At 49.7% G+C, this 25,007-nt stretch overlaps 1 protein-coding gene across 1 annotated transcript; it reads left to right on the forward strand.

Annotated features, from left to right (window-relative positions):
* Positions 1 to 1,384: 1,384 nt before the first annotated feature.
* Positions 1,385 to 24,936, forward strand: LOC125341068 (integrin alpha-D-like). Its single transcript, XM_048333075.1, has 30 exons — positions 1,385 to 1,421; positions 4,192 to 4,297; positions 4,951 to 5,054; positions 5,169 to 5,239; positions 5,355 to 5,469; positions 6,800 to 6,930; positions 8,358 to 8,503; positions 9,877 to 10,030; positions 10,133 to 10,283; positions 10,743 to 10,816; positions 12,308 to 12,437; positions 12,508 to 12,650; positions 12,760 to 12,900; positions 12,986 to 13,195; positions 14,143 to 14,273; positions 14,385 to 14,542; positions 15,915 to 16,069; positions 16,268 to 16,396; positions 17,265 to 17,338; positions 17,831 to 17,972; positions 19,204 to 19,317; positions 19,427 to 19,506; positions 19,602 to 19,685; positions 22,162 to 22,240; positions 22,369 to 22,476; positions 22,630 to 22,707; positions 23,134 to 23,247; positions 23,362 to 23,463; positions 23,684 to 23,794; positions 24,537 to 24,936. Exons 1-30 carry the CDS (start codon positions 1,385 to 1,387, stop codon positions 24,648 to 24,650), a joined length of 3,486 nt encoding a protein of 1,161 aa, XP_048189032.1. The 3' UTR covers positions 24,651 to 24,936.
* Positions 24,937 to 25,007: the final 71 nt, after the last annotated feature.

Below are 25,007 nucleotides of genomic sequence, written 5' to 3' on the forward strand. Positions count from 1 at the left end.
CTATTATCTTTTATTTATTTGTTGGTTGTGGGGCTTAAACTCAGGGCCTGGACACTATGAAGTGTCAAATGTTATTTGTACCAGATGTTTTAAGCATGTCTCTGATGGCCTGGGAGGGTCACTGTTCTGATTTCTAGCTCACCTAATTATTTTTTCCCTGTTCTTTAACTTTTTATGACTTGACTGTACCTCATACAGTCTACTGTCTACTGTCTACTGTTCAGGTAAGATTGAATTCAGCTGGGTGCCAGTGGCTCACATCTGTCATCCTAGCTACTCAGGAGGCTGAGATCTGAGGATCACAGTTCCAACCTGGCTAGCGCAGAAAGTACATGAGACACTTATCTCCAGTTAAGCAGAAAAAGCCTGAAGTGAAACTATGGCTCAAGTGGAGGAGCTGGACTAACTGAAAAAACTAAGGGACAGCATCCAGCCCCTGAATTCAAGTTCTAGTACTGGCACAAACGAAAGATTGAGTTTGGCCATGTGAATGCACTTTTTCAATCTGTTCTTACTGCTGAGCCCTTTGTATGAACTACCATTTTGTTGATCATGCATTTTTTTTCTTTTCAGAACAAGGTGTCATTATGTAACCTAGGCTAGAACTCATAATCCTCCTGCCTTAGCCGAGTGCTACCATGCCTGGCAAAAAGAGAGGGGGAGGCTCTGCTTGTTAAACAAACACCCTGACCATCTTCCCACACTCCTGACACACTCCAGCTTCCCTTTGGGGGCTTCTATTGCTGCTTGTCTAGCCTCCTTCCTCTCTACTTTTGTGCACTCAGAGAGCTCCATGGCCCGGAAGAGCTATGGACCCTGCTCACAGGCACTGGAAAACTAAGGTCTTTAGGAGAAAGAACCAGACCTTTGTAAATAGTGCTGGTTTGTCCAGGAGTACAGTAAGAAAGGCTTCTCTAGCCTGTCTTTAGTGTTGTTTTAAGGTGTGTCAGTCCTGGGGCTTGACCTCTGTGTGTGGGTGCTGTCCCTTAGCAGCAGCTTCTTCTTCTTCTTCTTCTTCTTCTTCTTCTTCTTCTTCTTCTTCTTCTTCTTCTTCTTCTTCTTCTTTGCTCAAGGCTGGTGTTCTTCCACTTGAACCACACCTTCACTTCCAGGTCTTGCTGATTCATTGGAGATGACAGTCTCATGGATTTTCCTGCCTGGACTGATTTTGAACCTTGAGTCTCAAATATCAGCTTCCTGAGTAGCTAGGATGACAGGCGTGAGCCACTGGTGCCCAGCCTCCCCTGTGTTCCGATTCACCAGAGCCTTCTTCCTTGCTTTACCCCGCCTCCTGCCCTTTGAGGCCCTGAGTCATTATTTTAACTACCCCCCACCCCAGGGAGGCTGAGCACCCCTCCACTTCCCTCCAGGGTGCTGCTTCGTGATGGCTTTGGCCTTGGGAGTTCAGCTCCTCCTGGGTGGTGAGTAGAGCCCCAGGGCTGGGGGAAGCTGGGGGGACTGTGTGAATGTGGGGCTCCATCTGATGGGTTATTTGTTGGGAGTCTCAGTTGCATCTGGAGGCAGTCTGGCTTAAAAGGAGGGATGGCTTGGAAATTTTTTTTTTGGGGGGGTGCTGTGACCTGAACACAGGTGAGGGGAGATGGGCTCTGTGGGAATGAGTTGTTCCTCCAAATGCTGGGGTTTTCCAGGGCCTCTCTGCCTCCTCTCTGGGAGACCCTGGTGTGGGGGCTGTGTGGGAGAGCCATGGGCCCTCCCGGAGGGAAGGCTTACATGCCAACCAAGGAGGGAGGAAAATTGGATTCCCTTCTGTGGACTGTGATTTATCCCCGCTAGGCAGTGCACCCCCATCGCAGTCAGGAGATAAGTCTAGAACACAACAATTCTATCAAGACCACATTCATGATTCATTAAGAATCAGATGGTGCTGGGCGCCAGTGGGTCACACCTGCAGTCCTAGCTACTCGGGACGCTGAGATCTGAGGATCATGGTTCAAAGCCAACCTGGGCAGGAAAGTCTGTGAGATTCGTATCTCCAATTCACCATCAAAAAGCCAGAAATTGAGCTGTGGTTCAATGGTAGCGTGCTAGCCTTGAGTGTAAAAGCTCAAGGACAGTTGCCCAGGTCCTGAGTTCAAGCCCTAGGACTGGCATAAAGAGAAACAAAAAAGACACGGAGAAATACATGGCTGAAAATAGTTAAAGTCTTGTCCTGGATTCCCTACTTTGTTATGAGGATCACTCCCCCACATTCCCACCAGCATTTGGTATTTGTTGTCTTTTTTCTTTTCCTTTTTTGCCAGTCTTGGGGCTTCAACTCAGGGCCTGAGGGCTATCCCTGAGCCTCTTTGTGCTACCATTTGAGTCAGAGCACCACTTCTGGCTTTTTTCTGAGTAGTTTATTGGAGATGAGAGTCTCATGGGCTTTCCTATCTAATGATCCTCAGATCTCAGCCTCCCCCTAAGTAGCTAGGATTACAGGTATACCCCACTGGCACCCGGCTTGTTATTTGTTTTCTTGATGATGGCCATTCTGACTGGGATGAGATGCAATCTCAATGTACTTTTGATTTGTATTTTCTTTATCTCCCTCTCCTTATTGGTTTGGGGCCTGGGTGCTGGTATGTCATATAAAGCCTTCGTTATGTTGAAGTACCTTCCTTCTATTTCCCTTTCTTTTCCTTTCCTTTCCTTTCCTTTCTCTTTCTTTCTTTCTTTCCTTCATTCCCTCCCTCCCTTCTTTTCTTTCTTTCTTTCTCTTTCTTTCTCCTTCCTTCTCCTTCCTTCCTTCCTTCCTTCCTTCCTTCCTTCCTTTCTTTCTTTCTTTCTTCCTTTCTTTCTTTCTTTCTTTCTTTCTTTCTTTCTTTCTTTCTTTCTTTCTTTCTTTCTTTCTTTCTTTCTTTCTTTCTTTTTTTCTGCATGTGTTCTGGCCATGGGGCTTAAACTCAGGGCCTAGATTTTATCCCTGAGATTCTTTTTTTCCCCCAAGGCTAGTGTTCTACCACTTGATCCACAGTGCTACTTCTGCCTTTTTTCTGATTAGTTTACTGGCGATGAAAAACTCACAAAATTTCCTTCCTGGGTTAGCTTTGAACTACAATCCTCAGATCTCAACCTCTTGAGTAGCTAGAATTACAGGTGTGAGCTACTGGTGCCCAGCTAAGGGAAGTTAAAATTTTAAAGACCTTTTGTATATTTATGGAGATGATCATGTGGGTTTTTTTGTTTTGTTTTGTTTTTTGCCAGTCCTGGGCCTTGGACTCAGGGCCTGTGCACTGTCCCTGGCTTCCTTTTTGCTCAAGGCTAGCACTCTGCCACTGGAGCCACAGTTCCACCTCTGGCCTTTTCTATATATGTGGTGCTGGGGAATTGAACCCAGGGCTTCATGTATGGGAGGTGAGCACTCTTGCCACTAGGCCATATTCCCAGCCCGATCATGTGGTTTTTGTTTTTTATTCTTTGCATTTACTGTGTTAGGTTTATTGACTTTTGTGTGTTAAACTATCCTTACATCTCCGTTTCTTTTTGCCAGTCCTGGGGCTTGAACCCAGGGCCTATGCACTATTCCTGGCTTTTGTTTTGTTTTGTTTTTGCTGAAGGCTAGCACTCTACCACTTGACCCACAGTGCCATTTCTGGCTTTCTTTTTTTATGTGGTGCTGAGGAATCAAACCCAGGGCTTCATGTATATGAGGTGAGCACTTTACCACTAGGCCACATTCCCAGCCCATCCTTCCATCTCTGGAAGGAGGCTGATGGGAGTGTAAGACCTTGTTAATGCATTGCTGACTTTCCTGTGCAACTATTTTATTTAGATTTTCCTCCCCTCTATGTTCATGAAGGCAATACATCCATAGTTTTCTTTCTCTTTTTTTCACATTTTTGGTTGTAATTATGTTCTTATCTGGTTTTAATATCATAGTAGTACTGGCCACACAGAATGAGTTTGGTAGTTTTCTTTCCCTTCCTGTTGTATGCGATGGTTTGAGGATCATTGGTGTTAGTTCTTTTTTTGAAGGTAATGTAGATTTCAGTAGTAAGGGGCCTGACTGTATCTTTTTTGTGGGGGGCGGGGCGGGAGGGAGATGGATGGGAACAACGATAAGTACAATGGCCGGAGAGAGCTTGGTCCTCTCAGGCAGAGGAGAACTCATGCTAGAGGACCAAGAAGCTAGGGGCCACAGAGGACGGAGCCTCTCACATCACCTCCAATTCCCATTCCTTTATTCTGCAGCCCTGGCTGTTAGTCATGGATTTAACCTGGATCTGGAGGAGCCCATAGTGTTCAGAGATAATGAAACCAGCTTTGGGCAGACTGTGGTACAGTTTGGTGGATCTCGGTAGGTCCTGCTTGTTCCTCCACTCACCCCTAGATGGTCCTGTGGGGAGAGAGCTACTGGTGACACCCTAGGGTGCCCTAGGGGAAGGGCCGCTGGGCCGAGAAGTTTCTATGTCTCTTCTGAGGTCCCTGATGTTACTACGTATGATTAAAGATCTGAGGAAGGGCCACAAAACTCCAGGGAAGTCCCGGCGTTGAAAGAGAGGTCTTGCCCCTGCCCTCCAGAAGGTGTGGCATCTTGGCAGGTGACCTGAGGAATTGCACAGCTGCAGGAAAGACTTCCATTTAATTTCCTGTGATTGCTTCCTGGTGGTTCCAAATGGCAGCATCTCAGAAACACCAAATACCTACCTATGAATGGGCAGTATCCATATGGTTTCAAATATACATATTTTTATGGGGTAAATGTTTTTTTAAAAAAGCACCAAAATCTTTGTAAACCTTAACACACATATTAATGTATCCATGCTGGAAAAGAAACAAATCCCAGTGTGGTCCTTGGCACATGTGGGTGAAACTCTAGCCCAGGTCCCCACAGCCTCTTGAATAGGGAAGGTCAGCACTTCCTTTATCTTGCTTCCTCATTGCAAGAGACTTCCTCAGCCCCAAAGCACCCACATTCACAACCTCCCTTCATTGATGTTGCTTCTCTAGACTGGTGGTGGGAGCGCCCCTGCAGGTGGTGGCAGCCAACCAAACAGGACAGTTGTACGACTGTGTGCCAGCCACTGGCTCATGCCAACCCATCTCGCTGCACAGTGAGTGACATGGTCTAGGTCTTGGGACCCTCCGCTGTCCTAGATCCCCTCCACAGCTTCCCCAAAATGGGCGTGTGCCCTTGAATGTGAGCATGTGTATCTACCCTCTCTCAGTCCCCACAGAGTTTGTGAACATGTCCTTGGGCTTGTCCTTGGCCACTTCCATGAACCAGTCCCAGGTGTTGGTGAGTTGCCTGTGTTACAAGAGGGATGTTTAGGGCACAGTAGGGGCTGGAAGAGGCCTAGGGGAGCACGGAGGAGGAGGAGAGACACTGTCCCCCCTCCTTGCTCTGTTTCCAGGCCTGTGGCCCAACCGTGCACAGAGCTTGTGGAGAGAACACATATGCAAAAGGCTCCTGCCTCCTGCTGGACTCACGCTTGCAGATCATCTGGACATTTCCAGAGGACCTCCCAGGTAGGTCCCTGGGAGACAGAGATTCTCTGAGGAACACACACCAGCCTTCTTTTCATCTTTTTGGTCCTTGTTCCCTTCCTGGAGGAGAGATAAGCAGAATCTTGAGGACTTTCCTGCCTGGATTGGCTCTGAATCACAGTCCTCTAGGTCTCCCGAGTGGCTAGGATTACAGGTGTGAGCCACTGGCACCTGGATCCCCCTAGTGAACACCCTCCTCTTCCTCCTCCTCCTCCCCCTCCTCCTCCCCCTCCCCCTCCCCCTCCTCCTCCTCCTCCATCAGCCCACGTGTGTGTGGCAAGCTCTCTCACAATGCCTATTCTCATTCCGTGTTCCTTTTGTTATGTCTAATGGGCTTCCAATGACAGGTAGCTGAGTGCCAAGATTCTGTCTCCAAAATAACCAGTAAAAAGTTGTGCCAGAAAATGAATCCCAGGAAATGGGAGGTTATTTTTTTCTTCATTGCTGTTTTTGTTTTCCCTTCTTTTTGGCTTGTTTGTTTATCTGTCTTTGGGAGGGTCTAGGGAAGGCACAGAAATGGAGGGACAAAAGGTGAACAAAGACAGCACTGGTACTCACTGGACACTATGTTGAAAATGAACTCTACGGGCTGGGGATATAGCCTAGTGGCAAGAGTGCCTGCCTCGGATACACGAGGCCCTAGGTTCGATTCCCCAGCACCACATATACAGAAAACGGCCAGAAGCGGCGCTGTGGCTCAAGTGGCCCTAGTGCTGTCCCTGAGTTGTTTTGCTCAAGGCTATTGCACTCTGCCATTTGAGTCAAAGCTCCAATTCCACCTTTTGTGCAGTTCAGTCGAAGATAAGAGTCTCACAGACTTTCCTGCATAAGTTGGCTTTGAACTTGGGTCCTCAGCTCTCAGCCTTCTGAGTAGCTAGGATTACAAGCCTGAGTTATCAGGGCCTGGTTTCCACATTACTAGTGTGATCCTTGCAACATTCAAATGCAGTAGGCTCTTTTACCCTCATTTTACATATGGAAAGCCTGAAGCCTGGAGAAATTAAATCTCTTTCCCGAATCCAACCACTGAATGACAGAGCTGTGGTTTAGGGTCAAGCACTTTGCTAAACTGCCTCCCACGTGCTCTCTGACCCTAGAACATGAGTTTCAACAGAATTCGTTGATAGAATGAGCTGGGAGCCCACTTGGCCTGGTCTTCTACTTCCTCCTTTCTCACCCCCGGCTGTGGGGGAGGATGGGGCCTCCTCGGGTCAACAGGCAGGAATGACACCTCCAGATTGTGGAGCAAGAAGAGCTCCAGGTGATCCACCATCCACCCATGGGTCTCCAGTTCCTTCCCCCTTCACTGCAGACTGCCCACATCATGAGATGGACATCGCCTTCCTCATCGATGGTTCTGGCAGCATAGAGCAGAGTGACTTTAGCCAGATGAAGGACTTTGTCAGAGCTGTGATGGGCCAGTTCCAGGGGACCAACACCATGGTGAGTGCCAGGCTCAAGGCTTGGCAGCGAGCAGACGTGGGAGGGGCTCAGCCTCCCTGGGGGTGGGGAGAGCTGTGTGGTGATAGGCTGGACCCCAAAGTCGAGAGCTTAGGGCGGGGGCTCAGGGTGGGGCTGGTCTGAGCCCTGACCTAGGAGGGTCCCACAAGGCAATTCTTGGGTCTCCATGTGTCACCTGCTGTTTGAAAACATTAAAAGGATTTAAAATTAATTTTGCTATGGAATCTGAGAGTAACTCAGCCAAGTGAATGATTTCTCTCTTTTTGCTGTGTGTGTGGCAGGATGTGAATTTGAACTCAGGGCCTCACAGTTGCTAAGGCAGCTACTCTGTCAGCTGAGGCATAACCACCACTTCCTTTGTATTTTCTATATAATAGGAGCCTTAAACAAACAACAACACAAAAACTAATGCTGGGGATTGTGGCTCACCTCTACAACCCTAGCCACTCAGGAGGCTGAGCTATGAGGATTGAGGGTTGAAACCAGCACAAGAGGTTGGAGGCACGGTTCAGTTGGTACAGCACCTGCCAGTGAGTGAGAATGTTAGGTACTGAGTTTGAGGCTGGGTCTTGGACAAAAAGAAAAAATGGGAAAAGAAAGAAAGAAGAGAAAAAAACCAACTCAAGCAGGAAAGTCTGTGAGACTCATTTCCAGTTAATCAGAAAAAAAAGCTGAAAGTGGAGCTGTGGCTCAAGTGGCAGAGCACCAGCCTTGAGCAGAAAAAAATGATGCATTTTTATTACGTATACTAATTTCACCAAGTCTTCAATATGATTAAATCCATTTCACTCATGCACACAACATACTTTGATTATATTTAGCCCCTGTATTGCTCTCATTATTCCTTCACCCCTTTTGCTCATTTGCATATTTAATATCCCCTCTTTTACTTTCATGACATTCATGACATTTTATCTGAGTAGTTTCCAGCAACTAACGTGTGTTCTCGGGAAGTGAAGAAATTACACAACTTGATTTCATGTTGCCTAGGCACTTGGTTTGTTCCCTAGTCCTGAATAGTAATAATCATCATCATCATCTTTAAAAAAGCTAGACATGGTGGCTGTAATCCTAGTTCCCTAGGAGGGTGAGTTCACGAGGATCAAAGTTCAATGCAAGTCTGGGCAAACATTTTTCAAAGATCCTCATTTCCACCAATCAAATGTTAGGCCTGGTGGCATGCACCTGTTGTCCCACCCAAGTGAGAACACATAAATAGGGGGATTGCAGTCCAGGCTAGTCCAGGCAAAAGAGTGAGACCTTGTTTGAAAAATAACGGAAGCAGAAAGGACTAGAGTCATAGGGACCACTGACACAGCACTTGCTTAGCAGCCTTGAGAAAACAAATACAAAAACAACCCCCCCCCCACACGTCCTGAGTGACTGGCCCTCCCCATTGGCCCTCCCAGTTCTCTCTGATGCAGTATTCCAACATCCTGAAGACCCACTTCACCTTCACGGAATTCCGCACCAGCTTGAGCCCTCAGAGCCTGGTGGACCCCATCATGCAGTTGAGAGGCCTGACATTCACAGCCACCGGCATCCTCCAAGTGGTGTAAGTCCTCCTCTCACGCCACGGCTCACTACCAAGTCAGCACCCCTTTCTCATGAAGGGGGGCAGGAGAATGCCTAAAGGGGGCTGAGTGTGGTGTACCATGCCTGGAATCCCAGCTACATGGAGATGGATGTGGGAGGATTGTGGTCTGGGACTGACCTCAGGCTTTGTGCCTGAGATCCTATCTGAAAAACCAAACCAAAAAAAAAACAAAAAAACAAAAAAAACAAGAAGAAAGGGCTGAAGGTGTGGCTCAAGTGTTGGAGCAGTTGCTTAGCAAGCATGAGACACTGAGTTCAAACCCCAATACCATAAAGAAAAAGAAAATATGAGGGCTCAGGAAGAGGGTGGGAAAGCCCTCTGGATTCTTTAATATTGGGCATTTAGATTGTTTCTAGAATTGTATTTGTGCCTGGCTTTGGTGGCTCACGCCTGTCATCCTAGCTACTCATGAGGCTGAGATCTGAGGATTGTGGTCCAAAGCCAGCCTGGGCAGGAAAGTCAGTGAGACTCACACACACAATCAGTGTTGTATTTGCTAAGTTGTTGGGGTGTGTGTGTTGGAGTTTATAGAGCTAGATGAACGTATTGATACATTGTAGCCATTTGTTACAGCCATCATCTAATTAATGCTTTCCTGGAAGCCTGTCACTTGGCCTCTAATCTTCCAGTAACTGAGTAGTAACCAAGTAACCGGATACCATTTGTCTCAATTATCTACTGTTGCAATGCTCCCTTGCCAAATTTCGTGGTGTCAACCTGTTGTCATTTTTGCATAGTCCCAGGGTGCAACTGGTGAACTCTGCTCTCACACTGTTCTCACGCAGGTCACTGGGTCCTGAGGCCAGGATGCTGGGCCCTTGCTCCACCTGTTGGGAACCTGACAAGGGCTGGCTTGCTGGCTGGGCTCAGGTGGGGAGGCTGGGCCTGTGTCTCAGTGGCTGACCATGGCTGAGCCGCCTCCTCCTCCTCCTCCTCCTCCTCTCTCCTCCTCCTCCTCCTCCTCCTCCTCCTCCTCCTCCTCCTCCTCCTCCTCCTCCTCCTCCACCTCCTCCTCCTACCCCTCCTCCCCCTCCTCCTCCTCCTCCCCCTCCTCCCCCTCCTCCTCCTCCTCCTCCTCCCCCTCCTCCCCCTCCTCTTCCTCCTCCTCCTCCTTTTTAAAACTCAGGGCCTTAGGCTTGCTAGGCAGGTGTCTACCCGGAGCCTCACCCCCAGCCCTCAGGTGGCATCATTTCTTAGTGTGGCCGAGGGGGTTCGGCCCATCCTGGAATCCGAGCGTCCTAGTTTCTCTGGGGAGCTTCCGGCCATATCAGTGAAGCCCTTGCAGCAACGATCATGTCTGAGTGGCGTCATCTCCCTTCCTCCCCTGGCAGGAAGGAGTTATTTCATAGCAAGAACGGGGCCCGCCAAAGTGCCAAGAAGGTCCTCATTGTCATCACGGATGGACAGAAGTACAGAGACCCCCTGGACTACCCCGAGGTCATCCCGCAGGCAGAGGAAGCAGGCATCCTCCGCTACGCCATCGGGGTGCGGCCTCTTCCTCATGGGTCTTCCCGACTTGCCTGCCCCCCCCACCAGGCGAGGGGCTGGGCGGGATCCTCCTCTCCCTCGGTCATGTGTCCACTGCAGGTGGGGGATGCCTTCCAGGAGCCCAGCGCCCGGCTGGAGCTGGACGCCATCGGCTCTGCGCCCCCGCAGGACCACGTGTTTAAGGTGGGCAGCTTCACCGCACTGGGCAGCATCCAGAAGCAGTTGCAAGAGAAGATCTTTGCAGTCGAGGGTAAATGGGAAGGGCTGCCTTCGAAGGAGTCCCTACCCAGTTGTCCCCTGGGACACTGACCACCCATCCTTTTTCTTTACTTTGTTTTGTTTTCTCATTTTTTTTTGAGGTGGGTGGTCCTGGGGCTTGAACTCAGGGCCTGGACACTATCACTTTTTCCCACTCAAGGCACCTTGCCACTTGAGCCACACCTCCACTTCCAGCTTTTTAGTGGTTCCTTGGAGATAAGATAAGATGTTTTGCCCTGGCTGGTTTCAAACCACGATCTTCAGATCTCAGTCTCCTGAGTTGCTAAGCTCGCAGACATGAACCACCAGTTCAGTCTGGTTGGTTCATCTTTTTTCGAACATCACCAAACATCACTCCCGGGAACCTGCCCGGTCTCTCATGTTGTCTCTCTGCTCTGTGCCTCCAGGGTTTCCTGGCACTGGAGAGCCTAACTGACCTGTTTCCTCACAGGAACCAGATCCAGGGCCAGCAGCTCCTTTCAGCATGAGATGTCACAGGAAGGCTTCAGCTCAGTATTCACAGCGGTGGGTGGCGCATGCGAGATCTCTGGGCTGGGAGATAGAGATTGGACCCTGTTCTCTGTCTGATTAGGGAGAAGCAGTAGGTAGGCTTTTAGGTGCTGGGGGTGGGGGGCAGAGTAGAGAAGACCCAGACTCCTCTCTCTTCTGGAGTATGTGTTCTAGTGGGTGGGGATCATAAATAGAAGACTATCAGACTGTGCTGAGTGCTGGGATAAAAAAAGATGTGTGTGTATGTGCATGTGTGTGTGTGCACGTGCATGTGCAAATGGCTGGATGATGAGAAAGGTCCAGGAAAGTGGGGAGAATCTAAGAAGAGGAGAAATCAAGTGCAAAGATCTTGAGGCAGAAATAAGGTTCCTATGCTAAAGATAAAGAAGGGCTGGCATCCTGGGATCAGAGGAAGGAAAGGACTGGGGAGTGGGAGGGACTGGGTCACACAGTCCAGACAGAGAGGCTGAAAGCAGACTGGGCTGAAAGCAGATAGAGGCTCAAGGAATCCGGTGTGATTTGCTTCAAGATAACTGGAGAATGCAGAGGAGTGAGACATGCTAGACATAAACTGAACACTGAAGTTAGGCCATAGGCCCTTGGCAGTTCAGTTCATCGGAGATTTCCTTCCTTCCTTCCTTCTTTCTTTCCTTCCTTCCTTCCTTCCTTCCTTCCTTCCTTCCTTCCTTCCTCCCTCCCTCCCTCCCTCCCTCCCTGTCTCAGTTGCTCTCTTTCTTTCACTTATTTACAATTTCTCTGCAATCAAATGTTTATAAAGCAACAAAGTGTGCCTAGGAGGAAATAAGTAAGCCTTGCTCTCTGAGGATGTTGGGGAGTCACCTCACAATGGAGTAACTTGGAGGTTGACCCTTCTTTCCAATGAGGTACCAAGGGCAGAAGGGGTGATGGGTGGTCAGGATGAAGGCTGGATTTTCTGGTGGGCAGTCTCATGGTAGGAGATAGGCAATGTTCTTCTGTCAGAGCCTCATTTGCCTGTGGGCTTGAGGAAGCCCACTGTTTCCAGGAAGGAAAAGGCAGAACAGATGCCAGCAAGATGGATGCAGGGCAGGCAGGGGGGCAGAGGACAAGGGGAGAGAGGATGGACCAAGGATGGTAAGAGTCAAGGTGTCAAGGAAGAATGAAGCCTAGGGAAAAGAAAAGTCAACATGAGAGGTGCTGGGTGCTGGTGACTCACGCCTCTAATCCCAGCCACTCAGGAAGCTGAGATCTGAGGATTGAGGTTCAAAGCCAGCTAAAGCAGGAAAGCCTGTGAGACTATTAGCTCCAATTAACCAGCAAAGGCCAGAAGTGGACCTGTTGCTCAAGTGGTAGAGAACCACCCTTGAATGAAATGAGGCATACACAGACAGGCAGACAGCCATACACACACACACACACACACACACACACACACACACACACACACACACACGAGAGATGCTGGAGACCTGGCCTGCTAGGGACAGGCTTCAGATTGGACTCAAGTCTGGAATCCTTTCCTCCCAGGATGGACCAGTTTTGGGGGCCGTGGGGAGCTTCAGCTGGTCCGGAGGTGCCTTCCTGCACTCCCCCTCTAGGGCTGCCACTTTCATCAACATGTCTAAGGAGAGTATGGACATGAGGGACGCCTACCTAGGTAAGGAAGGCCTGGACGGGCTGCTGGGAAGAGGGGGAGACGCCCTGGTGCTGAGGCCTGGTCCCTGCAGGTTACTCCACCCAGGTGGCCCTGTGGAAGGGGGCGCGGAGCCTGGTCATGGGGGCCCCTCGTTACCAGCACACGGGGAAGGTTGTCATGTTCACCCAGGAATCGGGGCAATGGCAGCCAAATGCTGAAGTCACAGGGACCCAGGTGGGTGTGTGGGGAGGAGCAGGGTGGACCCGAAGGGGGTGCGGTGACTGGGTGCAGAAGGGGAGGAGGCTGGGGGGTCAGGCAGGTGACTTCAGGCTTTGCCCTCCAGATTGGCTCCTACTTTGGGGCCTCCCTGTGCTCCGTGGATGTCAATGGAGATGGCAACACTGACCTGATCCTCATTGGGGCCCCCCATTACTATGAGCAGACCCGAGGGGGCCAGGTGTCTGTGTGCCCCATGCCCAGGGGGGTGAGTGGCAGATGGGGCTGGGCTGGGTGTGGGTAGGGGGTGGTGGTCCAGCCTGGGGTGGGCTGACTCTGGTTGTATTGTGCAGAGGGCTCCGTGGCGGTGTGGGTCTGTTCTCCGTGGGGAACAGGGCCATCCCTGGGGCCGCTTTGGGGCAGCCCTGACCGTGCTTGGGGATGTGAACTGGGACAAGCTGACAGACGTGGCCGTCGGGGCTCCAGGAGAGCAGGAGAACCAGGGTGCTGTTTACATCTTTCATGGCACCCCAGGCCTGGGCTTGGGCCCTGCACACAGCCAGGTGAGGCCCCATGGTCAGCTGTTTCCCAATCCCTGAACGCTGCCCCTTGTACTGTGTTGGTGACGCCATTGTTCCTCTTCCTTCAACACTTTATTCCCTGAAATTTCCCGACTCCGATAAGCACAAAGCACCTCTTTTCTTCTTTGGTTCCAAAGGCCCTTGAATGTGTGGTGCATCTTCAAGAGCTGGGTAAAAGAGTTGATATAGAGAGGTCAGACCCCAGGTTGAACCCCTGGCTGTGGCAGCCATGATGAGTCACATGGCTAAGGACTGACTTTGCCTCTTTCAGCTTGTTTCTTATTATACATAGAAATGATACAACCCAGCTCATGGGCTGTGAGCCGAGACCACCATGCCAAGTGCTCTGCTCTTACAATACTTATGAGCAAACCCAGAAAATGAGCAAGTGACTCTGTTATAGTCCTATTTCTTTTCCTTCCTTCCTCCTTCTCTTACTCCATTCACTCCCTCTTTCCCCTTAATCTTTTCCTCCATTCCTCCCTCCCTCCCTCCCTCCTTCCCTTCCTCTTTTCCTCCCTTCCTTCCCTCTTTCTGATGGCTTTGGATTTTTGTTCTAGGCTCTACCATATGAGCCACAATTCCACTTTCAAATTTTTGCTGGATGATTGAAGATAAGAGTCCTACTGACTTTGCTGCTCAGCTGGCTTTGAACCATGACCCTTAAATCTCAGCCTCCTGAGTAGCTAGGATCACTGAATTAATCACTAGCACCTGGCTTTTATTTATTTATTAATCTACTCTGACCATGAGGTGGGCAGGAGGGTCCCCTGAGGTCTCCATGCTACTTGCTTTACCTTCCTGTTCCCCGTGGCCCCTTCCCAATGTCTTCACCCACACCTGCATGCACGGCAACCTCTTTTCAAAGCTCTCTTCTTAATGCATCAATCCCGGTCCTGACTTCCACATTTCCTCTCCTCTCTGGCCAGAGGATCCCTGGCTCCCAGCTGTCCTCTGGTCTCCAGTATTTTGGGCAGTCGCTGAGTGGGGGTCAGGACCTCACCCGGGATGGACTGGTGGACCTGGCTGTCGGGGCCCAGGGACACATGGTGCTGCTCAGGTGACAATCCCCCTACACTCCGCCCTTGCCCATCCCGGGTCTGATTCACCAGCACTACACCCACCCTTGTGCTCCCAGCATTCTTCTGCAGCCTCTATTTATGTCCTTCAGGAGTCTGCCAGTGCTGAAAGTCGGGGTATCCATGCGATTTGTCCCTGTGGAGGTGGCGAAGACTGTGTACCAGTGCTGGGGAGAGGCGCTCCCCCCTCTAGAAGCTGGGGAGGCCACAATCTGTCTTACCATCCACAAGGGCTCATTTGACCACTTAGGTGAGTTCTCTCCGTGAGGGTGGACCTCAGCTTCTACCCTTTGAGAGCCCCCACCTCAAGTCCATCCTCAGAAAAGAGTAAGCCCTTGTCTACGTCCATACCACCCATTACACGCCCAATCTCGTCTGATCTCAGAAGCTAAGCAGGGTCGGGCCTGGTTAGTACTTGGTTGGGAGAAAAGAGTGGGCCCCAGAATCCAAATTGATCCTCCATACCCACTCAGCTGCTAGGTCAGAAACCTGGTTTCCTTTCTCTCCCCTTCTTCCAAGGCCCAGGCCATGGCTTTGTCTCCAGGATAGACCTACAGCCTGTCCACTTCTCCTGCCCCAGACATTGTCTTCCTCCAACCCAACGTCTGCCCTCCAACCTCCACCCAAGAAAAGAGCTCATGCCTGTAATCCCCACCACTCAGGAGACCGTGCTCCGAGCAGCACCACTCGAAGCTAGTCTGGACAGGAAAGCCCATGGGATTTTTATCTCTAACTCACCAGCACAAAGACAGACATCTTTTCAGCTGTAACTTAAGTGGTAGAGCACCAGCCTTGAGCTGGACAGGGACAGCACCCAGGCCCTAAGTTCAAGCCCCAGGGACAGCACACAAAAAAAAGGAAGAAAAAAGGAGATTGAGTAGTTTCCCTATCTCTTCTTAAAAGTCTCACCCGGGATCCACAGGCGAATTGTGCTTGGTTGGCCCTTACAATGCAAATCTAGACACCTTGCCTGCTCCTTAACACCTCTAAATGGTTCCTCCATGCTTTTGGAAAGACCCAAACCATTTCCCACAGTGCCTCTGCACTTTGACCTCTAGATATCTTATTTCTTCCCCCCCTCAATATACTTCTGCATGTGTGCTAGTCCCCCTTTTCTTACCCTGTAATATGTGCATGTGCGCTCACGCGCGCGGGTGTGTGTGTGTGTGTGTGTGTGTGTCAGTCTTGGGGCTTGAACTCGGGACCTAAATTGCTGTTCCTGAGCTGTTTTGCTCAAGGCTAGCACTCTACCACTTGAGCCACAGCCCCACTTCCAACTTTCTTGGTGTTTAATTGGAGATATAGCTTTTTCGCCCAGACTGGCTTTGAACTTTGATCCTCAGATCTCAGCCTCCTGAGTAGCTAGGATTACAGGGGTGAGCCATCAGCACCTGATTACCCTGTAAGTTCTTGAGGGCAGGGAACAAGGGACACATTTTTCTGTCTTCTCCACATGTATTCCCAACCCTTAGTATAGATCATAGCTCCTTGGAAGTGCAGAGCAAATCTTTATTGCATGAGCAAATGAGACGTAACCATCAGCTTATATCATCAAATGAATGCAAACAGAACATCCTAGATTTTCTCTACCTTTCTTCTTTTCATTCCTCCTTCTACCATAGATGCTATCCAGAGCTCTATCAGGTATGATCTGGCATTGGACCCAGGCCGTCTGGTTTCCCGTGCTATTTTTCATGAGACCAAGAACTGGACTTTGACTCGAAGGAAGACCCTGGGGCTGGGGGAGCACTGTGAAAGCGTGAAGCTGCTTTTGCCTGTGAGGATTCTGGGTTTGGGGAAAGGGAAGAGGGTGGAGGAACCCAAGGCTAGCTTGCAGAATCCCTGCTCCCTGCCTTGTGAGGTGGGCAGAGTGAAGACCCTGGGGCTAGAGAGAGGATAGCTTGGGTGTGTGGTAGAGGAGAAGGCCCAGAGATGGAGAATAAGGCCATTCTTGAAAGTCTATTGTTCCTCCCAGGACTGTGTGGAGGATGTGGGGAGCCCCGTCATCTTGCGTCTTAACTTCTCCCTGGTGGAAGACCCCAGCTCATTCTGGAATCTTCGCCCTGTGCTGGCTATGGGCTCACAAGACCTCTTCACTGCTTCTGTGAGTCTTTCAATGATGTCCCATGGATGTGAACCCTTCTATTGGGTCCCCAGGTGCTTAAGAGCCCACCATCACTCCCAGTTGCTTGGCAACCAAGACCCGGCCTAGCTTGGAACCTTGCCCACCTCCATCTCTGCTCATTTTCCCCAACATAATGCCCATAGCTCACATTCTAGATCCTTCAAAACTTTCCTCAGGCCTATCTCTGAGCCTCTACAGGAGGGGGAATCTTACCTTGTCTGCATCTATATTTGTGGCTGTCTTGTTCCTCAGGTACAATCATATCCAATTCACCTGTAGCAGTCATGTTTTTCCAAATTGCCATTCAGCCCCAAACCCTGCCCATTCCTGCCATCTATTGCCTATTGTTCCACTAAGAATTAGATTTGGCATGACTAAATTTTATTCTACCTGAAATTAAGGATCTTATCTTCCCTACTGGAGTTAGAATTCAGAGCCTTACCCTTGCTAAGCAGGTTCTCTGCTCATGTGAGTCACACCACCAGCTCTTTTTGCTTTATTGTTTAGTTAAGGTCTTGTGTCTTCTCCTCTGCCAGTCTCAGACTGTTTCTTCCTGATAAAGATTATAGGTATTTATCACCATATCTGGCTTTTTTGTTGAGAAGAGAGCCACACTAGCTTTAAGCTTGGGCTAGCCTCAAACTTCCATCCTTCCAACCTCTGCCTCTGATGTCTTATCTTGCTTTTATCTTCCAACCTGCAACCCTCACCTCTGGTGTGGCCAATTGCTAGCTGAATGCAGGGTGCACAGCCTCAGGGATCAGCCATTTTGATAAACGCTCTTCTTGAGGGGAGGGGAGGAAGATGGAGAGCTGGGGTGAGAAGACCATACGGTGTTTTGTTGCAGCTACCTTTTGAGAAGAACTGTGGCCCAGACCACATCTGTGAAGGCGACCTGGGGGTCAACTACAGCTTCTCAGGGTATACTCTCTCTTCTCTCATATGTAGATGTGGGGTCCCCCCATTCACAGAGGGTGAGACTGCTTGTGCCTCTCCTTGGCCTTCGGCATGATGATGGTGTGTGTGTGTGTGTGTGTGTGTGTGTGTGTGTGTGTGTGTGTGCTGGACCTAGCACTTGAACTCAGGGCCTAGGCACTATCTTTGAGTTTCGTTTTTGCTCAAGGCTTGTGCTCTAACACTTGAGCCAGAACTCTATGTTAGCTTTTTTGTGAGTCTCACGAGGGTTCCCTGACCAGGCTGGCTTCAAACTGCCATCGTCAGATCTCAGCCTCCTGAGTAGGTAGGATGACAGGCGTGAGCCACTGGTGTGGCCTGGCTGGCACTGTGGCTTTGGCCGCCATGTTGTCAGCACAAGATTCAGAAGCTCCCATCCCACTGCTCCTGATCTCGTGGTGACATGACATCACGTGATGTCTGGTGAGGCCACACCTCCTGGCTTGTGCCTCCTCTCAGCCTGCAGACTCTGATGGTGGGGAGCTGCCCAGAGCTCAACCTGACGGTGACAGTGTGGAATGAGGGAGAGGATTCCTATGGAACGGTGGTCACTTTCTACTACCCAGCAGGGCTGGCCTATCGATGGGCGTCAGGAACACAGGTAAACAGACACTTTGGGCTTTAACTGGCTCCGGGCCTTGTATTGGTCCATTTACTGCTGCCAATAACAGAATATCACACACTGGGAGAGTTAGAAAGAAAGGTTTATTTTGGCTCAGTGTTGTGGACGTACAAGGTCAAGGGTCTGAATCTGGTGCTGACCTTGCTGGCAGAGTCTCAAAGCTGGGCAGAGTGTATAACGTGGCCAGAGACTGGAAGTACATGTGTTAATCTAGTCACTCTGCTTCCTATAAATCCACCAGACAATGCTTTATAATGTACAGAGGGAGGTAGGGATCCAATCCCCTCGCCCTCCCCCCCATATAGTCCATTTTTCCAAGAACCATTTATTGAAAATCTGTCCTCTCCCCCTCCTGCTTTGCTTTCAACTCTTATTTTTATTTTATTTATTTCCATTTTATTTTATTTTATTTTTTGGTCAGTTGTGGGTCTTGAATTCAGAACCTAAGCGCTGTCCCTGAGCTCTTTTGCTCAAGGCTAGTGCTCTACCACTGTGAGACACAGCACCACTTCCAATTTTCTGGTGGTTACTTGGAGATAAGAGTCTCATGGACTTTCCTGCCCAGGCTGGCTTTGAACTATGCTCCTCAGATCTCAGCTTCCTGAGTAGCTGTGATTACAGGCACAAGCCATTGATGCTTGGCTTAATTATTCTTTTGTCAGTCATAGAGCTTGAATTCAGGGCTTGGATGTTGTCCCTGAGCTTCAAGGCTGGCAAGCTGCCACTTTGAGCCACAGCTTCATTTCTTGTTTTCTGGTGGGTAACTGGAGATAAAGTTTTATAGAGTTCCTGCCTAGGATGACTTTGAACCCTGATCCTCAGATCTCAGCCTCCTGAGTAGGTAGGATTACAGGCATGAACTATGAGCTACCAGTGCCTACCTTTTGTGTGTGGGGTGTGTGTGTGTGTTTGTGTGTCATTACTGGGGCTTGAACTCAGGACCTGGAGCTCCCCTTGGCTTGTTAACTCACAGATGGCACTGTACCACCAGAGCTAAACTTCCAGTTCTGGCTTTTTGGCTGAGTTAATTAAGAGTCTTGCAGATTGGTCTTCCCGGGCTGGGTTTTAAACCTTGATCCTCAGATCTCAGTCTCCTGATTAGCTACAATGACAGGCTTGGCCACAGCTCTTCTACATCAATTTTAGATAAACATACAGGTAACATGGTTTTGTTTTTTTTTTTTTTGCATTAATCTGCCTTTATGAAAAGGGACCTCACCAGCACCCACTGCGTCTGGCATGCGAGGCAGAGCCCATTCAGAAGGAAGGCCTGAGGAGCAGCAGGTGTAACATCAACCACCCCATCTTTCGAGAAGGTACTAAGGTCAGTGCCCCCTGGGTCTTCATCACTGTTCCCCCTTTGCCTGACCCACTCCCTTCCCTGATGTCTTTAGGACCTTCCCGATCCCCACTTTTTCTCCTTCTTCCCTCAGGCCACCTTCGTGATCACATTTGATGTCTCTCATGAAGCCAATTTGGGAGACAGATTGCTTATTAGGGCCAGTGCCAGCAGGTGAGCTTGGGCCAGCTATGATGTGTCCCTCCCTCTCCTGTCTCATGGCCCCCAGTATGGCTCTCCTGGACATTTCCTCTTCTCTTTTTCTCCAGCAAGAACAATAAGCCTGCAACCCATAAGACCTCCTTCGGGCTGGCGCTCCCGGTGAAATATATGGTGTTCACAGTGATCAGCAGGTGCTTCATCCCAGCCCACCCCTTGGGGCTCTGATCTTCCTCCAGGCCCACCTTGCTCTTTTGAGGCCAGACAGTGAACTCAAGTTTGTCTTACTGTAATGGCGTACCCAAGGCAGGATGCTTATGAAGAAAAGAGGGTCATTTAGTTAAGGCATAGTGTTGAGTCTTTCCAGGTTCCACCCCACCCCCCACCCCTTGATGTGACATAGAGGACTTCCTAGAGGTGGGAACAGGTGCTATCAGAGAGTGAGACCACACTGTGAGATCAAAGGCCTGGAGGAGCAAGGGGCGGGGCTAGCCTCTCAGCTTCTCACTAGGCTCCACCTCTTAAAGGCCCCACCACTTCCCAACATCACCACACTGAGATGCCAAATTCCCATCACATTATCCTTTAGAGAACAAACTCAAACCATGCCCAGGCTATAAGAATATTGAAGCTGGCCCTGTTTCCTCCCATGGGATTGGTCATAGGTACAACTAGCTAGATATTTTACATCATGAATTGACAGAGCCATATAATTCTTGCTGCTTCCCTGATCTGCTGGTGGGACACACACACACACACCCTCCCACCCACCCACCCACCCACACACACACACACACACACACACACACACACACACCACCGCTCTATATGTCATTCCTCTTCTTCCTCCAAAGTTCAGGCTTAAAAAAAAAAACACGTGTCCAACTTTTTCCTCTGGGCTCAGAGTGAATACATGAATGCAAAACTACTAGATTATTGAGATGGAGGCTCTCCTGTGTGCTCAGAACTGTGGAGCTTGTGCCTGACAAGCTGAGGGGAGGAAAGGACAGAGGAGGGAAGATGTGTGAGAAACTGCTGTGAAGGTTCCTAAGGGCCCAGAGCTAAGGCAGGTCACTGGAGAGCCAGTTCAAGGCTGCTGGGGACTAGGAAGGTGGAGAGTGGGGATCAGGCCCAGGCAGATCTAGAAGCAAAGCAAGGGCCAGACTTTGGTGGCTCATGCCTATAGTCCAAGCTACTCAGGAGACTAAGACCTAGAGGATCTCAATTTGAAGTCAGCCTAGGCACTGTGAGACTCCATCTCCACCTAACCAACAAAATGCCAGACTAACCAGGTGCCAGTGACTCATGCCTGTAATCCTAGCTACTTAGGAGGCTGAGATCTGAGGATCACAGTTCCAAGCCAGCCTAGGCAGGAAAGTCTGTTGAGACTCCTATCTCCAATGAACCACTAAAAAACCAGAAGTGGTGCTATGACTCAAAGCAGTAGGACATTAACCTTGAGAGCTAAAGCTCAGGGACAGTGCCCTGAGTTCACCCCATGACTGACAAAAAAAAAAAAAAGGCATACTAAAGACATGTAGTAGTGCAAGTAGTAGAGCACCAGCTATGAGTAAGAAAGCTGAGTAAGAGTGTGAGTCCCTGTGTTCAAGCCTCAGTATTGGAAAGGTGGGGATTATAGCATAAGTGTTGAAACTCCAGGGCCATCTATATAGCCAGATCTATGGTAAATGTTCATGGAAAGAAGTCATGGATGAATTGATGAATGTGTGAATAGATGCATGTTTAGATGGAAGGGTGGTTGGGTGGATGGTGAGTGGATGGATAGATGATGGATGGATGGATAGATGTGTGCACGGATGCATGCATAGATGATTGGATGGGTGAATGAGTGCATTGATGGATGGATGGGTACATGGATGCATGGATGGATGGATGCGTGGGTAGATGGATGAATGAGTGAATGGATGGATGGATGAATGCATGGATGGATGGGTGGATGGATGGGTAGATGGGTGAATGCATGGATAGATGGGTGGGTGGATGGGTGGATGGATGGATGAATGGATAGGTGAGTGCAAGGATGGATGGGTGGATGGATGAATAGATGGATTCAGGCATGGATGCATGGATGGGTGGGTGGGTGGATGGATGGATAGGTGGATGGAGAGATGGATTCCCTCTTGCAGCCTGAAACACTATGTCCCTTCTGTGAACTTGCATTCATGTGCCATCTCCTTTCATGTTTACCTGCCCTAAGAGACAAGAAGATGAAAAGTAAGCCTCTCAGTCTGTTTTGTCCTGAGTGATCCAACTGTCACTGTGCACAGTCCCCCTAGAATCGTTCATTCTGAAGGCAGCCATGTCTCTATTAGAAAAAGCAAGGAGGACACATTTGCTCTATAGGAAAATATTTAAACATTATTAGAAGTAAGGTTTAAGCTGGGCCTTTGAGTGAAGTGGAGTAAGGACATTTTAAGCAGACAGAAGAGATTGAGCAAAGACCCAGGGGTAGAGAAGAGTGAGAAGTAGGTATGTAGTGAAGAGCTGGTACTTCTAGGTGACTGGAACAAAGGAACACCAGGGGGTGGGGGAGGAGGGAGAGAGGTGCTGAAATATTTGGGGACCACTGCTATTTCCTTGGGACATGTGTGGAGCCCTCATTGGGGAACGGTCTCAGGACCATTTTTCACCAACCCACCTTCTCTCCAGGCAGGAAGATTCCACTAAGTATTTCAACTTTTCATTTCTGGATAAGGAGACCACAAAAGAGGCCAAACATCGATATCGTGTAAGAGGCTAGGGACTATTTATGTCTGCCTCAAGTTAAACTGGAGAAAGGGGCCTGTGGGGAGGAAAGAAGAGAGGCTTGGGATTGGGCTGGGGATGGCAGTCATGGTTGGTCTTGATTGTCTGCAGGTGAATAACCTGAGCTGGCGAGATCTGGCCGTCAGTATCACCTTCTGGGTTCCTGTCCTGCTAAACGACGTGGCTGTGTGGGCAGTGGCTGTGAAGGCCCCTGCACAGGTGTCCACTCATTTCCCCTCTCCCCAGCATCCCATCCTGTGGTGCTGCCCACACTCCTATCAGGGGAATGGGTATTTCTGTGCGGCTAAGGATTGTTCTCCCCCCCCCCCCCCAGCACCCAATCTCTCTCTTCCTCCCTCTCTCTCTCCCTAGAGTCTTCCCTGTGTGTCAGAGAGGGAACTTCCTCAGCATTCTAACTTCCTGACTCAGATTCCAACAACTTCCGTGCTGGTAAGAAAGACCCCAAGGACTAGCCCACATTGGGACATTCAGAATAAATTGAAAAACAAACAAGGCCAGGTAGTGAAATCCTAGCTACTCTGGAGGCTGAGATCTAAGGATCATGGTTTGAAGCCAGCCTGGACAGGAATGCTCGAGAGACTCATAATCTCCAATGAGCCACCAGAAAACTGGAAGTGGTGCTGTGGCTCAAAGTGGTAGAGTGCTAGTCTTGCACAAAAAAAGCTCAGGGGCCCTGGGTCCAAGCCCCACAACTGACAAAAAAAAAAAGAAGACTGAATTTTCAGCATTATGCAGATTGCAACAGATTGCTCATCAGTTCCCCTGCTTGAATCAGCAGCCTTTATGTTCTATGCCAACTTCTTCCTAAGTGACGACCTGCCTCTGGCCAATCCAACATGGCTTCTCTGTCCCCAGAACTGTTCCATCGCAGACTGCCTGAAGTTCCGCTGTGACATCCCCTCCTTCGGCATCCAGGAGCAGCTGGACTTCCTCCTGCAGGGCAACCTCAGCTTCGGCTGGGTCAGCAAGGTGTGTACACCTGTGCTCTGAGGCACGCGGGGCCGTCCTCAAGCCAGGGCAGTCCTGGAGCTCTGAGCTTGATGCCTCAGACCCAGCTCCCTCAGCAACTTCTCCCCTCGGCAGACATTGCAGAAGAAGGTGTTGGTCACCACAGTGGCTGAGATCACGTTCGACACAGCTGTGTATTCCCAGCTCCCAGGCCAGGAGGCGTTCTTGAGGGCCCAGGTAGTGGCTGCATGGTGCTGGTTGGGGGATTTGCAGACCCAGAGGGAAGGGTTTGGGGGGGGGGGTCCCTGGCAGGACAGTTGTCCCTAAATGGATGAATGCTTTTGCATCTCAGCCCTGGGAGAGGGGCCTGGGAGGAGAGGACGGGAGGGACCTAAAGGCTGGGCACAGGAGGAAGCTGAGCTGTCAAGGAGCCTGATGTTTTTGATCTCCAAATCAGATGGAGACCGTGCTAGAAGAAATTCAGGTCTATCACCCCACGTTCCTTGTGGTGGGCAGCTCTGCAGGTGGGCTGCTGCTGCTGGCCCTCATCACAGCTGCCCTGTACAAGGTGAGTGTTCTAGCCCACTCCCAGCCCACCAGCGTCCAACCCCATCCCTGCCACAAGCAGAAGAGAGGGGAGGACACTAACTATGATGTCAGTCAGGCTGATGTACACAATTTTCTTTTTCTGCCAGTGCTGGAGTTTGAACTCAGAGCCTGGGTGCTATCCCTTTGCTTCTTTGCTTAAGGTTGGCACATTACTTCTGGCTTTTTTGGTGGTTCACTGGATGTAAGAATCTCACAGACTTTTCTGCCCAGCTCACCATGATCCTCAGACCTCAGCCCCTTAAGATTACAGGCATGAGCCACTGAAGCTGCCTAAGGCATGCATTTGCCTCTTTTACTTACAATTCAATGTTCAGCAAGTTGATTGGTCTCCCTATGAACCTATTTCTCCATTTTGAAGGGGTAAATAAGACTTAATGGGGTTGGGAATTTAGCTCAGTGGAAAAGCACTTGCCTGGCAAGTTCTAGGCCCTGAGTTCAGTCCTCAGCATTGACAACACAAACAAACAAACTTCACAGATTGGCTGAAACATGGCAGCAACTCATACCCAAGAAACCTGGCTGATTTCTGCTTTTCTCTTAGGGATTATGGGGATAACATCATGCATGACACACAGTAGGTCTCAGAGTGAAGCAGTGAAAATTCTGATGACAAACTAAGCTAGCTCAGTTCCCTTCCCTTCCTCTCCTTCAGAGTCTTCCGGCTCTCTCACCCAGCGTTTCTCATTGGCTTCCTTTCATAGCTTGGCTTCTTCAGACGTCATTACAAAGAAATGCTGGATGTCAAGACGGAAGACCCAGCCCCATGCACTGGGGATGATGTTAGCTGTGAGGCCCCAGATCTACCTTCATTCTAATCTTCTATTTTCCAGTCTATCTCTACTCCCATGGCTGTTTTTTTTCCCTCTACCTATGAATCTATTTCTGTGAGAACAACTTTCTCATAGATCTGGGCTGGTCTGAACAACCTCTTGGGGGCTAGGCCCTCTTCCTGAGGAGTTAAAAGATTGCTGTGCTTGTGGCTGTATGATGGACTTCTTCAGTGATTGTCCTTATTTGGAAGGGGCAGTCAATGTCAGTGTAAATGTTCCTATGTGACAGTAAGAACTCTCACACAATGCTTACACTACATTTTCCTTGTCTGAAAGAGCTTGAACACAGGGATCTGAGTGCCTCTCTTGGAAGAGTTGGAGGAACCTACTTGTGGGTTGAAG

The sequence above is a fragment of the Perognathus longimembris genome, chromosome 23 (genome assembly GCF_023159225.1).
Source record: "Perognathus longimembris pacificus isolate PPM17 chromosome 23, ASM2315922v1, whole genome shotgun sequence".
Classification (NCBI taxonomy): Eukaryota; Metazoa; Chordata; class Mammalia; order Rodentia; family Heteromyidae; genus Perognathus; species Perognathus longimembris.